The sequence below is a fragment of the Physeter macrocephalus genome, chromosome 7 (assembly GCF_002837175.3).
Source record: "Physeter macrocephalus isolate SW-GA chromosome 7, ASM283717v5, whole genome shotgun sequence".
Lineage (NCBI taxonomy): Eukaryota > Metazoa > Chordata > Mammalia > Artiodactyla > Physeteridae > Physeter > Physeter macrocephalus.
In genome coordinates this window covers 125,615,999-125,633,535 of record NC_041220.1, presented here as the reverse complement: position 1 = coordinate 125,633,535, position 17,537 = coordinate 125,615,999, and the positions used below count along the sequence as shown (strand labels likewise).

General features: G+C 42.4%; 1 protein-coding gene across 5 annotated transcripts in view; it reads left to right on the top strand.

The window, feature by feature from the left end:
* Positions 1-17,537, top strand: part of TRPC3 (transient receptor potential cation channel subfamily C member 3) — an 81,432-nt gene that overhangs the window by 5,524 nt on the left and 58,371 nt on the right. For all 5 annotated transcript variants that reach the window (XM_028492248.2, XM_024119518.3, XM_028492246.2 and 2 more), the window contains exon 2: positions 14,575-15,346. In XM_028492248.2, coding sequence (XP_028348049.1) covers positions 14,575-15,346 — 772 coding nt within the window. The remainder of the gene's footprint in view (positions 1-14,574; positions 15,347-17,537) is intronic.

Genomic DNA, 17,537 nt, shown 5'->3' with positions numbered 1-17,537 from the left:
AGCAGTTATAAAGCAGTAAGAAAACTAACATTATTGCTATTATTAAATATATTTAAAGTATATTATTTAATTATTTAAACATTATAATTAAATGTCACTCACCTTATGCCTATATAAGGATAGACTAGTATCTACATATATCTTAGGCATTAATGACATACCTACCTTTTTCTTAGTTTTTTCAATATTTCCAGGCTACGGAGTTTGCCTGTGAGTTTTTTCAAATTGTCACAAATCTCCAAAACTTTTTCCAATATACTTGTTAAAAAAATATGTGTACAAATGGACTTGCACAGTTCAAACCCGTGTTCAAGGTTCAACTGTATATGTATATCAAATCATCATATTATATACCATAAATATATACAATTTTTATTTTGAAAGTTATATAAAATAAAGCCACAGAGTGATTAGAAGATTTTAAAAAATAATAGAGCTTCTGATGCTCAACTTTGTATGATAGGGGATCTGAAGATGAGTACACCATGCCTCGTAACCCAGATTGTCTACTTGGATGTTAGTTTCTGTGGTACTGGCCTGTGAAAATGTTCCAATCTAGGTTTAGCTTGGCTGTGGGATTGAGAACAGTGTTGTGCATGTTGGCTTGTGTTTCAGACTGGAAGTAGCACTTCCCTTCCACTGCTGGAGTGGAAATCAGAGATTTGCCAAGTCACTGTTGAATCTCCAGGGATAGGAATTTGGACTTTAAGGACTGAAGTCAAACTAGCATTATTAAGGAAGAGGCAGGTTTCTCCATAGTTATAATTTTCAAGAATAGTACAGCACGGCATTAGACTTGAGACCTTTAATAATCTGAAACTTCGAAATATATTTTTAGTTTATCCTGTAGAGTAGTAATTTCACCATGTACAACAGAGAGTTGTCATTTTTGTTGGTTTGTTGTAAATTATTTTATATAGTATCAAAGTAATGCAAGAATATAGTTTTAAAACTTAATGCCAGGACTTCCCTGGGCGCAGTGGTTGAGAGTCCGCCTGTCGATGCAGGGGACACGGGTTCGTGCCCTGGTCCAGGAGGATCCCACATGCCACGGAGCAGCTGGGCCCGTGAGCCATGGCCACTGAGCCTGTGCATCCAGAGCCTGTGCTCCGCAACGGGAGAGGCCACAACAGTGAGAAGCCTGCGTACCACAAAAAAAAAAAAAAAACAACTTAATGCTAAAAAAAAGTGGCTTATAAGAACAACAGCAAATCCATGGCAGTTCCCTGGTTTTCTCCTTCTTTCTTCTTGTACCCTCCATTTCATTCCACTTACAACCCCTTCAGGTATAGCTATCTTGTTATTCATGTTTTTAGATGTCATCAGTATTCTCAGGCAACAATTTTCACTCACTTATACCGTTTATTCTCCCCCATCCTCCATCACGTGGTTTGGTACAATTTGTGGTTAATATCTTACTTAAAGTCTTCATTATTATGATCATGTAACTATTATTCACTGCTGAGTCAAATAGTATAGTATGATTGCATTTCTTTTCTTTTATAATTAGTTGTTTTTCATGGAGTAAATATTTGTTCCATCTTATTCTTGCCTCTTTAGCAAAATCTTTTACAGTCTCTTACTGTGTGTGTTTTCCTGAAGACATCCCTTCCAAAACCCTCTGACTTCCTTTGTTTGTGGTTTTTAATTTTTTTTTCTTCAGGAAGCTTTTAGAATGATCTCATCATTAGTGTTGTTCTGAAATGTCTAGGTGATATGCCTTGATATGGGTCTTTTTTTCATTCAGTGAACTGGATACTTGGTGAACCCTTTCAGTATTTGGAGATTATGCCCTTTGGTTCTGGGAAGTTTTCTTGTATTATTTCTTTTATTATTTCCTACCTGTTATTTTCATATTTCTTCTTTCTTTCTGGAAACCTATTATTTGGACTTTGGATCTCCTGGGCTGATCCCCTAGTTTTTGTATCTCTTCTATCCTGTTTTCCAGTGATTGTCTTTTCTGTTCTTTCTGAGATATTTCCTCGGCTATATTTCCCAACTCTTTCACTGAATTTTTTTCCATTTTATCTATTATATTTATAATCTCTAAGAGCTCTTTTTGTCTTATGAGTATTCCTTTGTTATAGCATTCTTTCTTATTTCAGAGATGCAGTATCTTTTTTTTTTAATGTCACAAGGGAGAAAGGGTTGGGAGATAATAAACCTGGCTGCTAGTATTCTGGAACTGGCCAGGGTTCCCCTCATTCTTAGTCCCTCCTCTCCCCTGGGCCTGGTATCCCCACATTTAGAGAATCTCTGTTTCTATTTCTCCAGAGATTTCATATCCTATATTTCTTATAGGGATGTGGGAGGGTTGTCACTTGATCATATCAGTTGGAGGTTAGCAATCTAGGGGGAGGGTTACTACACACCACTTACACGAAATTTCAGCTGATTCCTCCATTTTAGGCTCCTGCCTTGTCTCTGCTTTCTGAGATTTCTTTTGCCCTTAATTTCCAAGTCTTTTCTGGTATTGGGTGGATCAGCTTATTTTTTGTTACAGGCACTCTGGTTAGACCTTCCTTCTCTCTGTTAAATCATTCACCATTCTTCCAACTTATCTCCTTTTCATATATTGTGGAGTGTGGTTACAAATACTTCTGGTTTCATGGAAGATGAAATTTGTGTTCTTTGTTTTCTGTGTTGTTTAGGGGGTAATTTTTGAGAGGTGAAGGGGTGAGAAAGGCCTTTATTCCATCATCTTGAAACCAAACATCCTTCCAATTGTGCTTTAGGTATTCATTTAAGCCCAAATGAAGACAGTATTATTAACAGAACCAAGGTTGCAGAAGGAAGACTATTCTTAATTATGACTGATCTTATTAGGCAAATGAAGTAGATAGTAATCTATACGGTGTTATTTGAGGATCATCTGAAGTCCCCCAACTAAAATCATCTTAGAATCACACTTCCTAAATTTAGCTGATGTAGAGTAGATGAAGAATAGAATGTTTGAGTCGAAAAGGATTTCATCTAGTGCAGTTGAGAAACTGAAGCTGAAGATTGACATTGAATTCACAGCAGCCCCAGGCCTTGTGAAATCTCCAGTTTCCTTTGACTGTAATGTTTACACTGTGGCCCAGTTTAGGTTAAGCATTTCTCTCTTCCTCAAAGAAATTTTAGATGCATTTACTCCTAGGAGGAGCAACACAGGAAACTAATAATTAGTATTAACTCATTTATGAGATTCAGTTAATTCATCATTTCAATTTGACTACTGATGGCTGATCAACTTGAGAAAGTTTTAAACTAAGTAGGAGGATTAAGAATTGGGCGGGGGGCGGGGGGGGGCGGCGGTGGGTGGGTGGAGATAAGAATATCTCAAGGAACAATTGACCCCCGCCAAATATCGTTTATGGTTTTCTCTTTTCTTAAAATCAAAGAGGTAAAAGGATCCTGGACAACATCTGAAGAGTAGGTTAGAACTTTAGGAATTTTTCATTACTGTGCTAGGATAGCAAACGTCTGTCTGCTCATGTTTTCTCCTTATAAAACTTCACAGGAAATGTAATAGGAGGAAGACAACTGTTTTTGCAGAGCTCTCTGCTCTCCGTAGGAAGGAATACTTTCAACTTCCTGGCTCAGGATTGAGATAGCCCCCTTCAGGCAATCAACACTACGGAGTTATCAGTCTGGCAGGGGAGCCAGAAGAGTGGACTGTGCAGGGTGTACACAGAGGAATCTGGCCCCAGATAGAAGGTCTGGAGTTGGGAACTATGGGTGCTAAATTCACACTTGTGCATAAGGGGCTCAGCAGTGACTTTATGAGAATAATTAGGATTGTTATAGCATTTTGTCTTTAATTTAGTATCTAGGTCAGGGGTATTTGTCTACACTTATCTAGTCAGAAAATTTCCCCTATTCAAAAGAAAACTCCCCTCTTTTCTTTGCACTATTCAAATAATAGATGACTATATGAATTTGGCCCTAGACCTTTTTTTAAAAATGAGATTTACATGTCCACAAGTGCATGATGTGTTAAGGAAAGAGCATGACATTACTAAATATTTTACACAAGTTTTGCATTTCTAAATACATTTTTTTTTTTTTTTTTTGCGGTACCTGGGCCTCTCACCGTTGTGGCCTCTCCCGCTGTGGAGCACAGGCTCCGGACGCGCAGGCTCAGCGGCCATGGCTCACGGGCCCAGCCGCTCTGCGGCACGTGGGATCCTCCCGGACCGGGGCACGAACCCGTGTCCCCTGCATCGGCAGGCGGATTCTCAACCACTGTGCCACCAGGAAAGCCCTCTAAATACATTTTGTCAAATAGGACTGATGCATATGGATTCTCTGTTGAAAAATAGGTCACAGGATGATGAGATAGGAACAAGAATGTAAAAACCTCAGACTTTTTTTTTTTTTGTTTGGTGGTACGCGGGCCTCTCACTGTTGTGGCCTCTCCCGTTGCGGAGCACAGGCTCCGGACGCGCAGGCTCAGCGGCCATGGCTCACGGGCCCAGCCGCTCCGCGGCATGTGGGATCCTCCCGGACCGGGGCACGAACCCGTGTCCCCTGCTTCGGCAGGCGGACTTCCAACCACTGCGCCACCAGGGAAGCCCCCGGAAGCCCCCAAAACCTCAATCTTTTGACTTCAGATATGGATGACAATGATAGAAACCCAGATCCTTTTGCTTTTAATAACATTAGAAGTTAATATATATCTAATTGATAGTGACTAATATGTTTAAATAGCCAAATATGAACTTCTCTTGGGTCATTAGAGGTTTTTGATTTTATTATTTAGTTCATTTTATCTCAAGTTCTTAATCAATTATAGACTGAATTTGTATTTCATTTCTAATTTCATTGTCACTAATCTTCCTGAAATAATAAAAATTAGTTTTAGAAAGTACTGAGTTTAATAAATGAGTTTGTTTTTGAAGATAAGCTTAATTATTAACTATAAAAGCTTATTAATTCTAAGATGTATTCTCTGTTTGCCCTCAGATTATCCTGACAAAATGTAACTTTATGTAAGATCAAAATCACAAGCTGTAAGATTCGTCAGTTATTTTGTGGTGTAACTAAGAATTGAATGTGATTAAGCAGAAATCTGTTTTGAAAGAAGAATGATTGTTTACATTACTTTAATTCCTGATAATTAATTTATATTAATGTATTCATGACATTCTTTTTTATAGAAGAATTACTCCAAATTCCCCTCCACCACTACTTCCACACATTATTTTATGTGACCAAGGGTATGCTTGAATCTGAAGGGGAAAAGTGTCTGTTCCCTAGGTCTTCAGTCTTAATGCTTTAAGCACACACACATCTGTGCCTCCAATAGATAGATATTCATCAGCCATGTACTAACAGCCAGTCATATAGAGATATAGAGAGACAGTCTCTGCTCTTAAGTATGTTACAGTATTGTTGAGGAGACTGGCATGAAAGCAGATAATCACAAAACAATAAAATAGTCAGTTCAATGGAGTTACACACAAAATGCAGTTCCTGGAAACAGAAACACCTAAGTTCTAGAAGGCATTTACCTAAACGCTTTTCTGGGCACATACGTTTAAGAAGCATCACCAAGAACTCATGCAGGCACTGGTTAGGGGTCCTCACCTCTGCTCCCAGTGGACTTTTAGAGGGAACAACACACTCTTAAAAGCTTTTTTGCTTTTCCGGTCTTAGCTGCTAAAGGGTCTCCAGAACTTTCCTGAGAGGGATGACGGGGAAAGCGATGAAGAGCAGAGACAGGAGCTTCCCTCCAGCAACAGCTTCTTGTCTCCGACTGAGCAGATGTCTAATAGATTTATTAAAATGATGCATGGAGAATTCTGAATATAACACTGGCCAACAGAAACTCTCAGGAAATTAATTACTGTGGAGGTCCAAATCTCTCCCCAGACTTAGAAGTTGGAATCTCTGCATTCTAACCGTTTTCTGGGGTGGGACTCTTTACGCATGAAAGTGACGCGTTCCTGCTTCTGCAGCAGGGTGCCTTGTCTTGCTGCTTTGGCCGCGGTCGTGACCGCATGTTGTCGGACTGTACGTGGTGATGGTAGAGGCAGGCTCGGCAGCAGGTGGTGTGGAAGGCGGCGCTACCCATAGCGCGGTCCCCGCGACGCCAGACGGTCGGACTGATTGGGCTGCCTCTCTCTAGCCTTGCACGCCGGCGCTCGGCGGGGCTCCTCAAGTTCAGAGTGCCCCGCCCCTCTACTGCTTCCCCTCCCCAAGTACACATATAAGAGATTTTTCAAAACGTGACATTATCGAGGCTGTCAGATGCCCTCTCCTCGTTCCGAGCACACGCACACGTAGGCAGAGCGTGCAGCTGTCGGATGTCTCCGGAGGCGACCACATTGACTGACAGGTGCCTGCTTCCCTGGGGGACTGTGGGCTTTGTCTCTTTTTTGACTTTTCATCTCTGACTTTCTTGTCCTCCGTCAGGTGCCTGCTGCTTCCCACCTTCATTACCACTTCCAGTTATCACCATCCCTAATACGGTAGCCAACATGGTGGTGGCTCTCTAACACTTTTTCCCCCTCCTCTGTGCTTTTCTCACTACTTATCTTCCGTGGCTCCTCCTGCTTTTCCGTGCCCTTCACAGAAAGACAGACCGGATCCTAGCCGGTGGGCACATTTGCCTCCTTCAATGTGGTGAACTGATTAGTCAAAACAATTTGACTGTTATTCTTATTGCTTTGGCTCACATTGTTGGTGGTGTTTACTTTGCTTGGTTGCTGGCTGGCTTGCTAGATAGATTGAGTAGCTGCTTAATTCTTCACCTCACTTAAATAAAAGATTTGAGGGGACTTCTTTAATAATGTCCGTTTGTTGCTGAGTGCTAAAGAGCTTGTGATGCAACCCAAAGAGCCGTTTTAGAAACTGTTTTTATAGAAGCAAAGTATTCCAATACATAGGCTCAGCCTATATTTTAATAGTGCTATTTTGATTTGCAACTTGTTATTCATTTTTCTTGTTCCCTAGAGACAGCATGGTGAAGTAGAGAAACCCTAGGAGAGAACCTCTGAGCTCTCATTTTCTAATTCTCTTCCTTTCAGTGACCACAAGGACATTAACATTCTGACTGAGTCATTTTATCTGTAGAATTAGCATCAATTGACAAGTATTTTTGAACATATACCGCACTATATTAGGCACTATAGAGGTGGCTAAGAAGTATGAAAAATAAGATAGGAAGCATGGGGCGTTTGTTCTCAACCAGATTTAGGGGACATGAATATCATAGGAGACAATAATCAAGGAGACAGAATCAAGGAGAGGGGAAAAATGTGTGTAGATTTATAGGCAGACTAGCAATATTGCAAAAGGTCAGGGTGAAGTGGTCAGGAATGGTTTCAGAAAGGTTCAGAAGACAACATTTCTGAATGAATGGAACCTTGCAGGTCCTCTAGTTATTACCGTGTGAAGCCTTACCCTCTGTCTCCAGAGGTGTCATGTAAGCTGGGCCACAGAAGGTAGGAAGGATTTGAATTGGCACAGGGCAAGAATAAGAGTATGCCCAGGGATAGAAACAAAAGGAACATCCCAGAGGCAGGTGTAGCAGGAACAAGAAACCAGAACAACTTCTATGGGCAGCATGTAGATCGCATAACAGGCCTTTCCCCTGAGCCTCCTACCTGCTGACTAGTGGGGAAAAAAGTTGACCAGATGTTCAATCTGTGGTTTAAATTAGTTTTTAAAATTCTGTTTTGCTTTTTGCTTACTAAACAGACATTCATTCTCATTCAGCAAGTGAATTAAGCAATCGATAAATTGAGCAATTAAGTTAATTAAGCAATTAAGCAATTATGTGGGTTAATAAGATGGGAATCCTTGACCTACATTATCGCAGGGATCTAGTCAACTAGAACAGTGTCTCCCTGTGCTGCGAGCCGGTGTCTAAGGGACCTTTGCTTACTGATTCCTCCCTGCAATCTCCATAAGGGGTTGGAGTCTCTTTCCGGTCCGCATGTCCACCCCCGGTTCAGGGCACTCTGGAGGGATGCTGTGAGGCCAATTTCACTGATCTTAGTTTTTTTTTTTTTTTTTTGCCGTACGGGGGCCTCTCACTGTTGTTGTGGCCTCTCCCGTTGCGGGGCACAGGCTCCGGACGCGCAGGCTCAGCGGCCATGGCTCACGGGCCCAGCCGCTCCGCGGCACGTGGGATCTTCCCGGACCGGGGCACGAACCCGCGTCCCCTGCATCGGCAGGCGGACTCCCAACCACTGCGCCACCAGGGAAGCCCCACTGATCTTAGTTTGATAATATAAAGTAAGTTTCCTTTTTAAGAAATACTGTCTCACTTGGATAAAACTGCTCAGGCTCTTGGAAAGCCACTCCTTCCCCTGCTCTTCTCTGCAGCATCTGGGCATTGGGGGAGGGGAGCTTATGTGTCCCCTGGAGGGAGGAAAGGGTGCTATTCTCTGACTCTCCTGGTCTCTGGGCAGTGTTCATTGTCTGCTGGGTGCTGCTTGTCAGTGGCAGTAACTTGATCTTGGCTGACTTGACTTTGTCTCCCAGATGTGCTCTCTGGCATATGTGGTTTCAGCTCAGCTCCTGGGGGCTACAAAGCTGGGCGCCTGCAACATCCTCTATCCAGCTCACAGCAGCAGCGGTCATCCTTAGTCTTGGTGCAGGCTCCCTGGCTCTCAGTGCAGGGTCCACACTACATGGAAGCTGAGGGTGGCTTGAGAAAGCCCAGACCATTCCCTACTTAACCAGGCAGGACTGTTTCAGATCTCCAAGTCAAACAAGCAGGGCAAGAATCCCCCTACCCTCAGTGCTGCTGGTTCCTCACCTTACTAAATCCACATCTTGACTTTTACTTCCTTTCTGTTATTTCTTTCTTCTCCCAGGACAGTAAGCATCATGGCTTTGTTGTCAAAAGGGGGAGAATTATCTTGTCTGTGTGACGAGGGCACTCAGTGATCAGGTTCTTTTGGAATTAATTAGAGAAATAAAGGAACTAAGCAAATTCTTCCTCAAGACAAAACCCCATTTTTCTTGCAAAAAAGAAAAACAACACTAAAAATTACCTTGATCTCTCTATGTGCACTCCTCCTCTAAAATTTATCTTATTTCCCCCTAAACTCATGCAACTCTATACTGCATCCCTCCTATACCCTAAGGCTGAAGCAAGGTGTCCCTGAGTTAACCAGGGTCAAGATCTTGTATTTGGAAAGGCAAAATCGAAAAGCACCTTGCTAATTTTTCAAAAAATTATCCTTGATGGTATAGGATATTTTATACCTGTACCCTTTACAGTACAGAAATAAGCAGAATAATATGTTTATAAGACAGTGAAGAATGGATCTGAGGCGCAAGGAGGAGAAGGTTGGTTGGGGGGGGGGGCAGGCTGTCAGCGTCCCTGAAAATCAGCTGGAGGACCTCATTTGTTTTTGTTTTGTTTTGGTTTTAAGAGAAGTGTGACGGTAAAAGCAGAATTTAAGAAGAGCAAGCTGCTGGGGATGTCTGTGGGGATACAAAGAGGAAATCAGGAGTGGCACGAAGTGCCAGGAAGAATAGGAGTCAGACAGACCCTAGGCTGAATCCCAGTTCTGCATTTTACTCTGTGTATTACCTTGGGCAGTTTCCTTTGAGCTCAGTGTTCTTATTTATGAAACAGAAAATAATACCTGCTTCCTAGCAATGTTACGAGAATTAAATATGAGAGTGCATGAGAAACAGACACATATACCAGGAACTCAGTAAAGTTTCGTTGCCTTCCCTCGTGCCATCTCTTCCGGAAAGCTGTTCTAGTAATCCAGCCACGACGAGTTAAAGATCTGGAGGATAGCGTTGGCAATGAGAATTGGAAGGAAAGGTCCGGTACAGGAAACATTCCAAAGGAGAAGCTTCAGAACTTTGTGACTGACAGGATCAAGACAGTGAGTCACAGATGACCTTGAAATTGCTAAGGCTGAATAACTAGCCTGAGATGCAAATGTTAGGAGGGGGAGCTGGTTTAAGGGAGAACGTGAGTTGGGGCATTTTAGAGTGACCAGAGGACAGATAGTTGTCCATGTGGGAGCTGAAGTCAAGTGAGAGGATAGGGCCCAGGAAGAGATTTGAATACTCAGTTGAATAGATATTCATTGAGTATCTACTCCCTATGGGGCATTGGGTAATGACAAATAAAGCATGACCTTACCATCCAGGAATGTGGGCAGGGGTGGCCCATATGAGGGGGTATTTATTAATACTCTGTTTTTCAGAAAAGGATTTAGATAACCATAAAATAGGTTTAAGACACATGAAACACAGGATAACTGATTTAAAATCTATGTCAGAAATCATTTAGGAGAAGGGGAAAGACTGTGCCAGAAACCTGGGTTAGGATACTGATGGTAATTGAGCATTTTTAGATCTAATCTAAATTCCTGGGTACCCTGGGCCACAAAAAATGACAAGCGTATACAGTTCATATTATCAGATCAAGGGAAGCAAACTCATTTGGAGAGACAGGCTTCTTGATACGCAATTCTAGGATGATTTTAGCACTTGAATCCTCATAAAAGGTACAATAGATACTATAAGGGAAAACCTCTTTAACCCTTTAAAGGCAGTTTTGAAGGAAACATAGTAACCCTTTAAAAATATCAATCCTTGGTAAAAGAAAGAGCGTGACATTAAATGGTCACTGGTGAAGGCATTTTACAGGCTTCTTATTTACTGTGATTCAGGTGAATAGCTTCCTGAAGATCAAATTTTAAGTGGTAATAAAGGGTAGGGAAACTAAGTGAATGTAAGGCTGCTTGTCCCTTAGCCTGCACTACTCAAACATGTTATTCCAACTGTGCTGTTGGCAGGGCCAGTGTGACAAATGTTTACAGGCCTCTTAGCCTGGGGTCATTGATCCAGGATATCTCCATTGTTTTTATACTGGAGGCTTCCAACCTTCAGTGTGTGTAGGAATTGCAAAGGGTGCTCATTTAAAATATATATTCCAGGGCCCCACCCCTGAGAGTGATTTAGTTCCTCTAGAATGGGGCCCAGAAATCTGAATTTTAACAGGTATTCCAAGTGATCTTGAGGCAGGTGGGCCTCAAGTCACACTGTTAGAAGTCAGATGAGTGGACGGCAAAGTTATGAAAACTGAGGAGTGTTGCTTATATTTTTGCCTCTGAATAGAATGGAGCAAAGGATTGCCTTTGGGGGCACAAAAATATTTCTCAGGAAGAACTTTTTATCTGCTTAAGTGTTTGGACAAGTACTAGGGATCCAAAGTTTGTTTCACAAAGCATGAAAAAATTTTTTTGGCCTTAAGATGTATGGTCAGTGTCTTACTCAGCTTGGGCTGTCATGCCTAAGTACCACAGACTGGATGGCTTAAACAACAGAAACATATTTTCTCACAGTTCTGGAAGCCAGAAGTCTGAGCTCATGGTACCAGTATGGTCAGGTTCTGGTGAGTGCTCCCCTCCTGGATTGCAGATGGCTGCCATCTCACTGTGTCCTCACAAGGAGGGGGTAGTGGGAGGGTAGGGAGAGCAAGCTCTCTGTTTTCTCCTCTTACAAGGGCACTGATTCCACCATGAGGGCTCTACACTCATAACCTTATCTAACCCCGATTACCTCCCAAAGACCTCAACCCCACGTACCATATTGGAGATTAGGGCTTCAACACGTGGATTTGTGGTGGTACAGAGTTCAGTCCACAGCAATCAGATATTACCAGCCATCCATATCAGCCATGAAGGAGCTTGCACATTGTGCTTGTAGGGCAACTGATTTAGGTCAGTGGTTCTCCAATGCTTTTACCCGGAAGAAGGCCCTGTCCAATGCACCCTTGCAGTGCTGAATGAGTTGACCCACTGGGTGAGGATCTAAAGGTAAGAAAATGTCTGGCAAAATGATTTTAGTGTTAGCATTACCAAGGTTAGGCATCGTCTCCCATTCACCCTCACTCTTTCCTTATTTCTCATGCCAGAGGAGATGCATTGTCAAGACCAGCCGAGACTGAGGCCATGCTAATGCATTGTGGACGAACTGATTGTGACTCATACCATTTTATCAGTCCAGATTAATGAGGCTTATCTTAATACTGTAAGGAAAGTTAAAAAAAAAAAAGACACTTCTTATGTGGATTCACCATGAAGACAAGTAGCACTAAGTCAGTACTTTTATTTTGAAATAGCAGTATAACTTGTTCTAACTGAAAAAATCTTACTTCACACTTAACTCAGCGTTAAAATCTTTTAAAGACAAAATCAAAATGGCTCATGTGACTTGTGCTGTATAGTACTAAAACCCCACATTTCAGCTCAAATACACAAAACGTAGGTATAGGTTCCAAAAGAAGAAGAGATACTAAGAAAAAAAACTTTAAAATACTAAGAAATGCAAATAAAAAATTTATGAAAGAATCATTTTCTGGTATTTTCAGATCACTCTCTTTGGGGAGAAAAGGTAGGGTTTTTATGAGTGATTTTCTTTGTAGGTAGCAATCATTAGATTAAAAGCCCTATTCCATTAAGATGTGACACTTGAAAAATGAGTTTATTTCTCCAAAGATAACCCATCTGAGAAAGATCGGAATTCTGCAGACTTACATATTCTGCATATGTATTCTGTAGTCATAAATAATGTCAATATATTATCAATGGTAAGCACAAAATTCATCATTTATACAATATGGAAGTTCTAGCCATCTGAAGAGTACCGGTTTGTAGCTTAATAGTAATATTTAATCTAATGAAGTCAGTACTACCAATGTAATAAGTATGTCAACTTATTACAATGACAGTATTTTTAAGATTTTTAAAAAGATCCTTGTCATAGTTTGATCTTGAAACAAAGGTCTCTTCTATGCAGTTCAGTGAATGCTATTTCCCAGTTTTTGTCCACCTAAAAAAATCATCATTCTACAAAGACACACACACACAATACAAAAAAACACACACAACACACACGCCCCCAACCAGCCTTGCACCTCCTTGTTTCACACACACACACCACACACTTTACACACCTCACTCCACACACTATTCTACACACCACACCTACTAATAATTGTCAAACATATGGCATTTATTTAGTTTCAGAAAGATTATAGTGTAATGGTTATGTATAATGTAATATGTACCTATATTTAAAAAATTTTTGTCAACTAAGGGATTAAGATTTTTTAAAATTTAAACATAAATTCATTTTTAATAAAAATATTCAAACTATGGTGGAAACTATTCAAAATGTGTAAAAGCTGTAAGTGAAAAGTAAGAACCTCCCTTCCCCTGTGCCTCCTCAGTTCCACTCCCCAGAGCCCCAGGTATAAATACAATGAAAGGCTTCTTGTATTGCCTTCTAGAAATTCCTACACATAGATACATGTGTGTGTGTACCTATGTGTATATATAAGTATATTCATATAAATGTGTGTGTATATATAAATACTATATTTAATTTTTTAAAGTAGATCACCTGACACTAGTTGAGCCGTTAGAATGGGGGGCCAGTCACAGCACCCTCTGCCCTTGGACAAGTTTACAAGCTTGTCGGGGGACTTCTTTGGTTTCCTTACCTCTGTAGGTTTGCCTGGCCACATTTCCTTGGTCTCTATCTGGGAAACCTCTGCCAGTGGCTTCAGTGCTCCTTTCTTAATTTGGGGCGCACCGAGCTGAGAACTGAGTGGACACTGCTACCCGCCTCTGAGTTCACCTGCTAGAGATGCTCCCTGATGTCCACCTCCAGGCCCCTCGCGGAGGACAATGCCTCTCTAGTTAGTTTTCACCCCCTGACTATGTGAATGCTATTTTGTCAACGGTAGTTGCTTTATTCATAAAGTAATACTAGTGATTTTTAAACCATAAATCATACCATATCCTTTTCGTTCAAAGAGGTAACTATATAATATTGGTAATTAAGCAACTCATTACACAGTTATTTTCAAAAAAATAAATCTAGATTAATATTCTCATTTTATAATTGCTAAATCTTGTCTGTGTTATTGAAAAAAATGAATCGTGTAAGTTTTTTGTAGGGGTGGGGGAGTGGAGTGGGATACCCTTAAGAGAAAAAAATAGCAAATCTAAGATCCTGAAAGATAATATTTGGCCTAAATACTGGGCTTTGTGTGTGTGTGTGTGTGTGTGTGTGTGTGTGTGTGTGAATGATTTTATTTAGTTAAAAATACGCAGTGACTTGAGAGGATTGTTCTGGCCTAATTCTTGAAAATTTTAATTTCTTTAGCCTTCAAGGCTAGTGCTTTGGTGTCAGGTACCTGATCGCCCCTATTTTCAAGACCTTTAAGAGCAGTAGTAAGGTTATTTCCACAAGGTATGATGAGTCCCATCTTTGCCAGGGTCGCAAGGGAGACGCGGGGTGTCTGGAAATCGTTTATATTCTTATTCCTTGTGACTGTCATTTTCTACGGTACAGGAACTCTTGTTCTGCAGGGCTTCCGGCCCCTCTCTGGGTTCTAGCAGCCCGTGTTAGGTACAGGTGTAAATTTCAGGCGGGTGTCAGCAACGGACCTGGCTGTCCTCGGGCCACAGATGTGCGCGGTGGCTGCTGTGTACTCCAGAAATGGCCCGACATCTGGGAGGAAGCAATATGCCCTAATATTATACATCTGGGTGTTTGTTTTTTTTTTTTTTTTTCCTTGTTGCTGTTGCTGATTAGGTCAATGGAGGAAAGCCCTTCCCTGAGGCGCAAGACGGTGATGCGCGAGAAGGGCCGGCGCCAGGCTGTCCGGGGCCCGGCTTTCATGTTCAACGATCGGGGCACCAGCCTCACCGCCGAGGAGGAGCGCTTCCTCGACGCCGCCGAGTACGGCAACATCCCGGTGGTGCGCAAGATGCTGGAGGAGTCCAGGACGCTGAACGTCAACTGCGTGGACTACATGGGCCAGAACGCGCTGCAGCTGGCGGTGGGCAATGAGCACCTGGAGGTGACCGAGCTCCTGCTCAAGAAGGAGAACCTGGCGCGCATCGGCGACGCCCTGCTGCTCGCCATCAGCAAGGGCTACGTGCGCATCGTGGAGGCCATCCTCAACCACCCGGGTTTCGCGGCCAGCAAGCGCCTCACCCTGAGCCCCTGTGAGCAGGAGCTGCGGGACGACGACTTCTACGCCTACGACGAGGACGGCACGCGCTTCTCCCCCGACATCACCCCCATCATCCTGGCGGCGCACTGCCAGAAGTACGAGGTGGTGCACATGCTGCTGCTGAAGGGCGCCAGGATCGAGCGGCCGCACGACTATTTCTGCAAGTGCGGGGACTGCGCGGAGAAGCAGAGGCACGACTCCTTCAGCCACTCGCGCTCGAGGATCAATGCCTACAAGGGGCTGGCCAGCCCCGCGTATCTGTCCTTGTCCAGCGAGGACCCCGTGCTCACCGCCCTGGAGCTCAGCAACGAGCTGGCCAAGCTGGCCAACATAGAGAAGGAGTTCAAGGTAAGCTGGGCGCTCCACCCCGGCTGCCCTGCGCGCTCTTCCGCTTCCGGGCTGCCACCAGGCGCCTCCCGTAGTTTGCTCCCGAATCAGTTTCGCCCAGTGGATTTAAAACCACGAGGGACTGGGAGCGTCGTTCAGAAACGACCTGATGCTTTTCCTTTCTCACCACGGAGCTGTGATAAATTCGCGCTGAGGATGGGTATATACTAGATCAGAGAGCTGTAATTACGGTGCTGCTCTGTGTTCTGGATAAGCGTTACGTAGTTAGTACACGAGACTTCTCTTTTGCTGAAGGAGGGATGTGGTGTGATTGTCTCCCTTCCAAATTCTTCCTCTTTCGTAGTTGGTTGTATGGTGGCGCCCAATATAGAAATAGTATTAGTTTTGCATGCACTGTTTATTGGCCCAAACATTTGTATATCTCTTTTTTAAAAATTTTATTTTATTTTTGGCTGCATTGGGTCTTTGTTGCCATGCGTGGGCTTTTCTCTAGTTGCAGCGGGCGGGGGCAACTCTTCGCTGTGGTGCGCGGGCTTCTCATTGCGGTGGCTTCTCTTGTTGCGGAGCACGGGCTGTAGGCGCACGGGGTTCCGGTAGTTGTGGCACACGGGCTTAGTTGCCCCGCGGCGTGTGGGATCTTCCCGGACCAGGGCTCGAACCCGTGTCCCCTGCATCGGCAGGCGGATTCTTAACCACTGCGCCACCAGGGAAGCCCTTTGTATATCTCTTTAGACTGAAAGTTATTTTATTTGTGACAAAAATGGCTGTACCTGAAATCCACAAGTGAAATCCACAGTATTCAAAATGGTGAGCCATAGAGATGACGTCAACCCAGAAATAATGACAGCAGATTGATTTGCTTTAATAGATTTTTTTGTTTTTTTATGAGTGAACTTTTTTTCTGGACATCATCTCCAGTCAAGCAGAATTATTTATTTTTATAAAAAACTATACATTAGTAGTGGAACATTTTTAAAATTTAATTGTTACAGCCTGCTGTGCATTTTGAATGGTTCTACCTATTAAATCTGGGGCAAAAGGAGATTTCGTGGATCGGGTGAAAGTCAGACTGTTTTTCAGCAGGTTCTTGCCTCCCGTTATCCACCTAAGAGGATGATTCTAGGCATAGATTCCTTGAATTATTTTCTGTATGCTGAGTTAATCTTTTTAATTTAGTATTGTGGTATCAGATCACAGAAAAAGTGATGATTCTGCTTTTCAGATATTATTGCAGTTTTTCACACTTAAGTGTGAGCTACACAAATGCGACTAGTAATATAACTCAAGGTAAGTAGTTGAAAGATAATGGTAGGAAAGTTTTGTGGGGGGGGTTCCCTTCTGTATGCACCAAATTCCCTCGACGTCCATCAACACTCATCTTGTCCTCCCGGAGATCTGGCCTTAGTATAATTTTATTTGTTATTCCATTACATTCTTTTCTAATATAAAAGCTACACATATTTATTGTAAAAAATTTGGAAAATGGGGGAAAATAAAAAGAAGAAAATAAATATCAACTATATCTACTCCCGTTGAAAAGATTCATTATGTGGTATTTGAAAAGATTTATTTCCTTGTACCTAAAATGAATTATTATTTTTTTGACAGAACTCAGGTAGAGCACATTTAAAACTTCAAATTCTGTTTGAAGAGAATAGAAAAGCGTTCCAAGTCTAAATGTCACTTTATTTCAACAGAGTAATAAAAAGTATAATTCTAAATTTGTTAATTCACTATTCCAAGTGTCACTCAAACCTTGTTTTTAAGCGTTTTGCTTGATATATACTGAAAGTCTGTAGAAGAGGTTCTACAAAAGGGAATGTTCTAGATTATGTTTTTTGTTTTTTAATAGATCTTTATTGGAGTATAATTGCTTCCCAATACTTTGTTAGTTTCTGTTGCACAACAAAGCGAATCAGCCATATGCATACACATGTCCCCATGTCCCCTCCCTCTTGAGCCTCCCTCCCATCCTCCCTGTCCCACCCCTCTAGGTCATTGCAGAGCACCGAGCCGATCTCCCTGTGCTCTGCTGCTGCTTCCCACCAGCCCACTATTTTACATGTGGGAGTGTATATATGTTGATGCCACTCTCACTTCGACCCAGCTTCGCCCTCCCACCCCATGTCCTCAAGTCCATTCTCTATGTCTACCTCTTTATTCCTGCCCTGCAACTAGGTTCATCAGTACC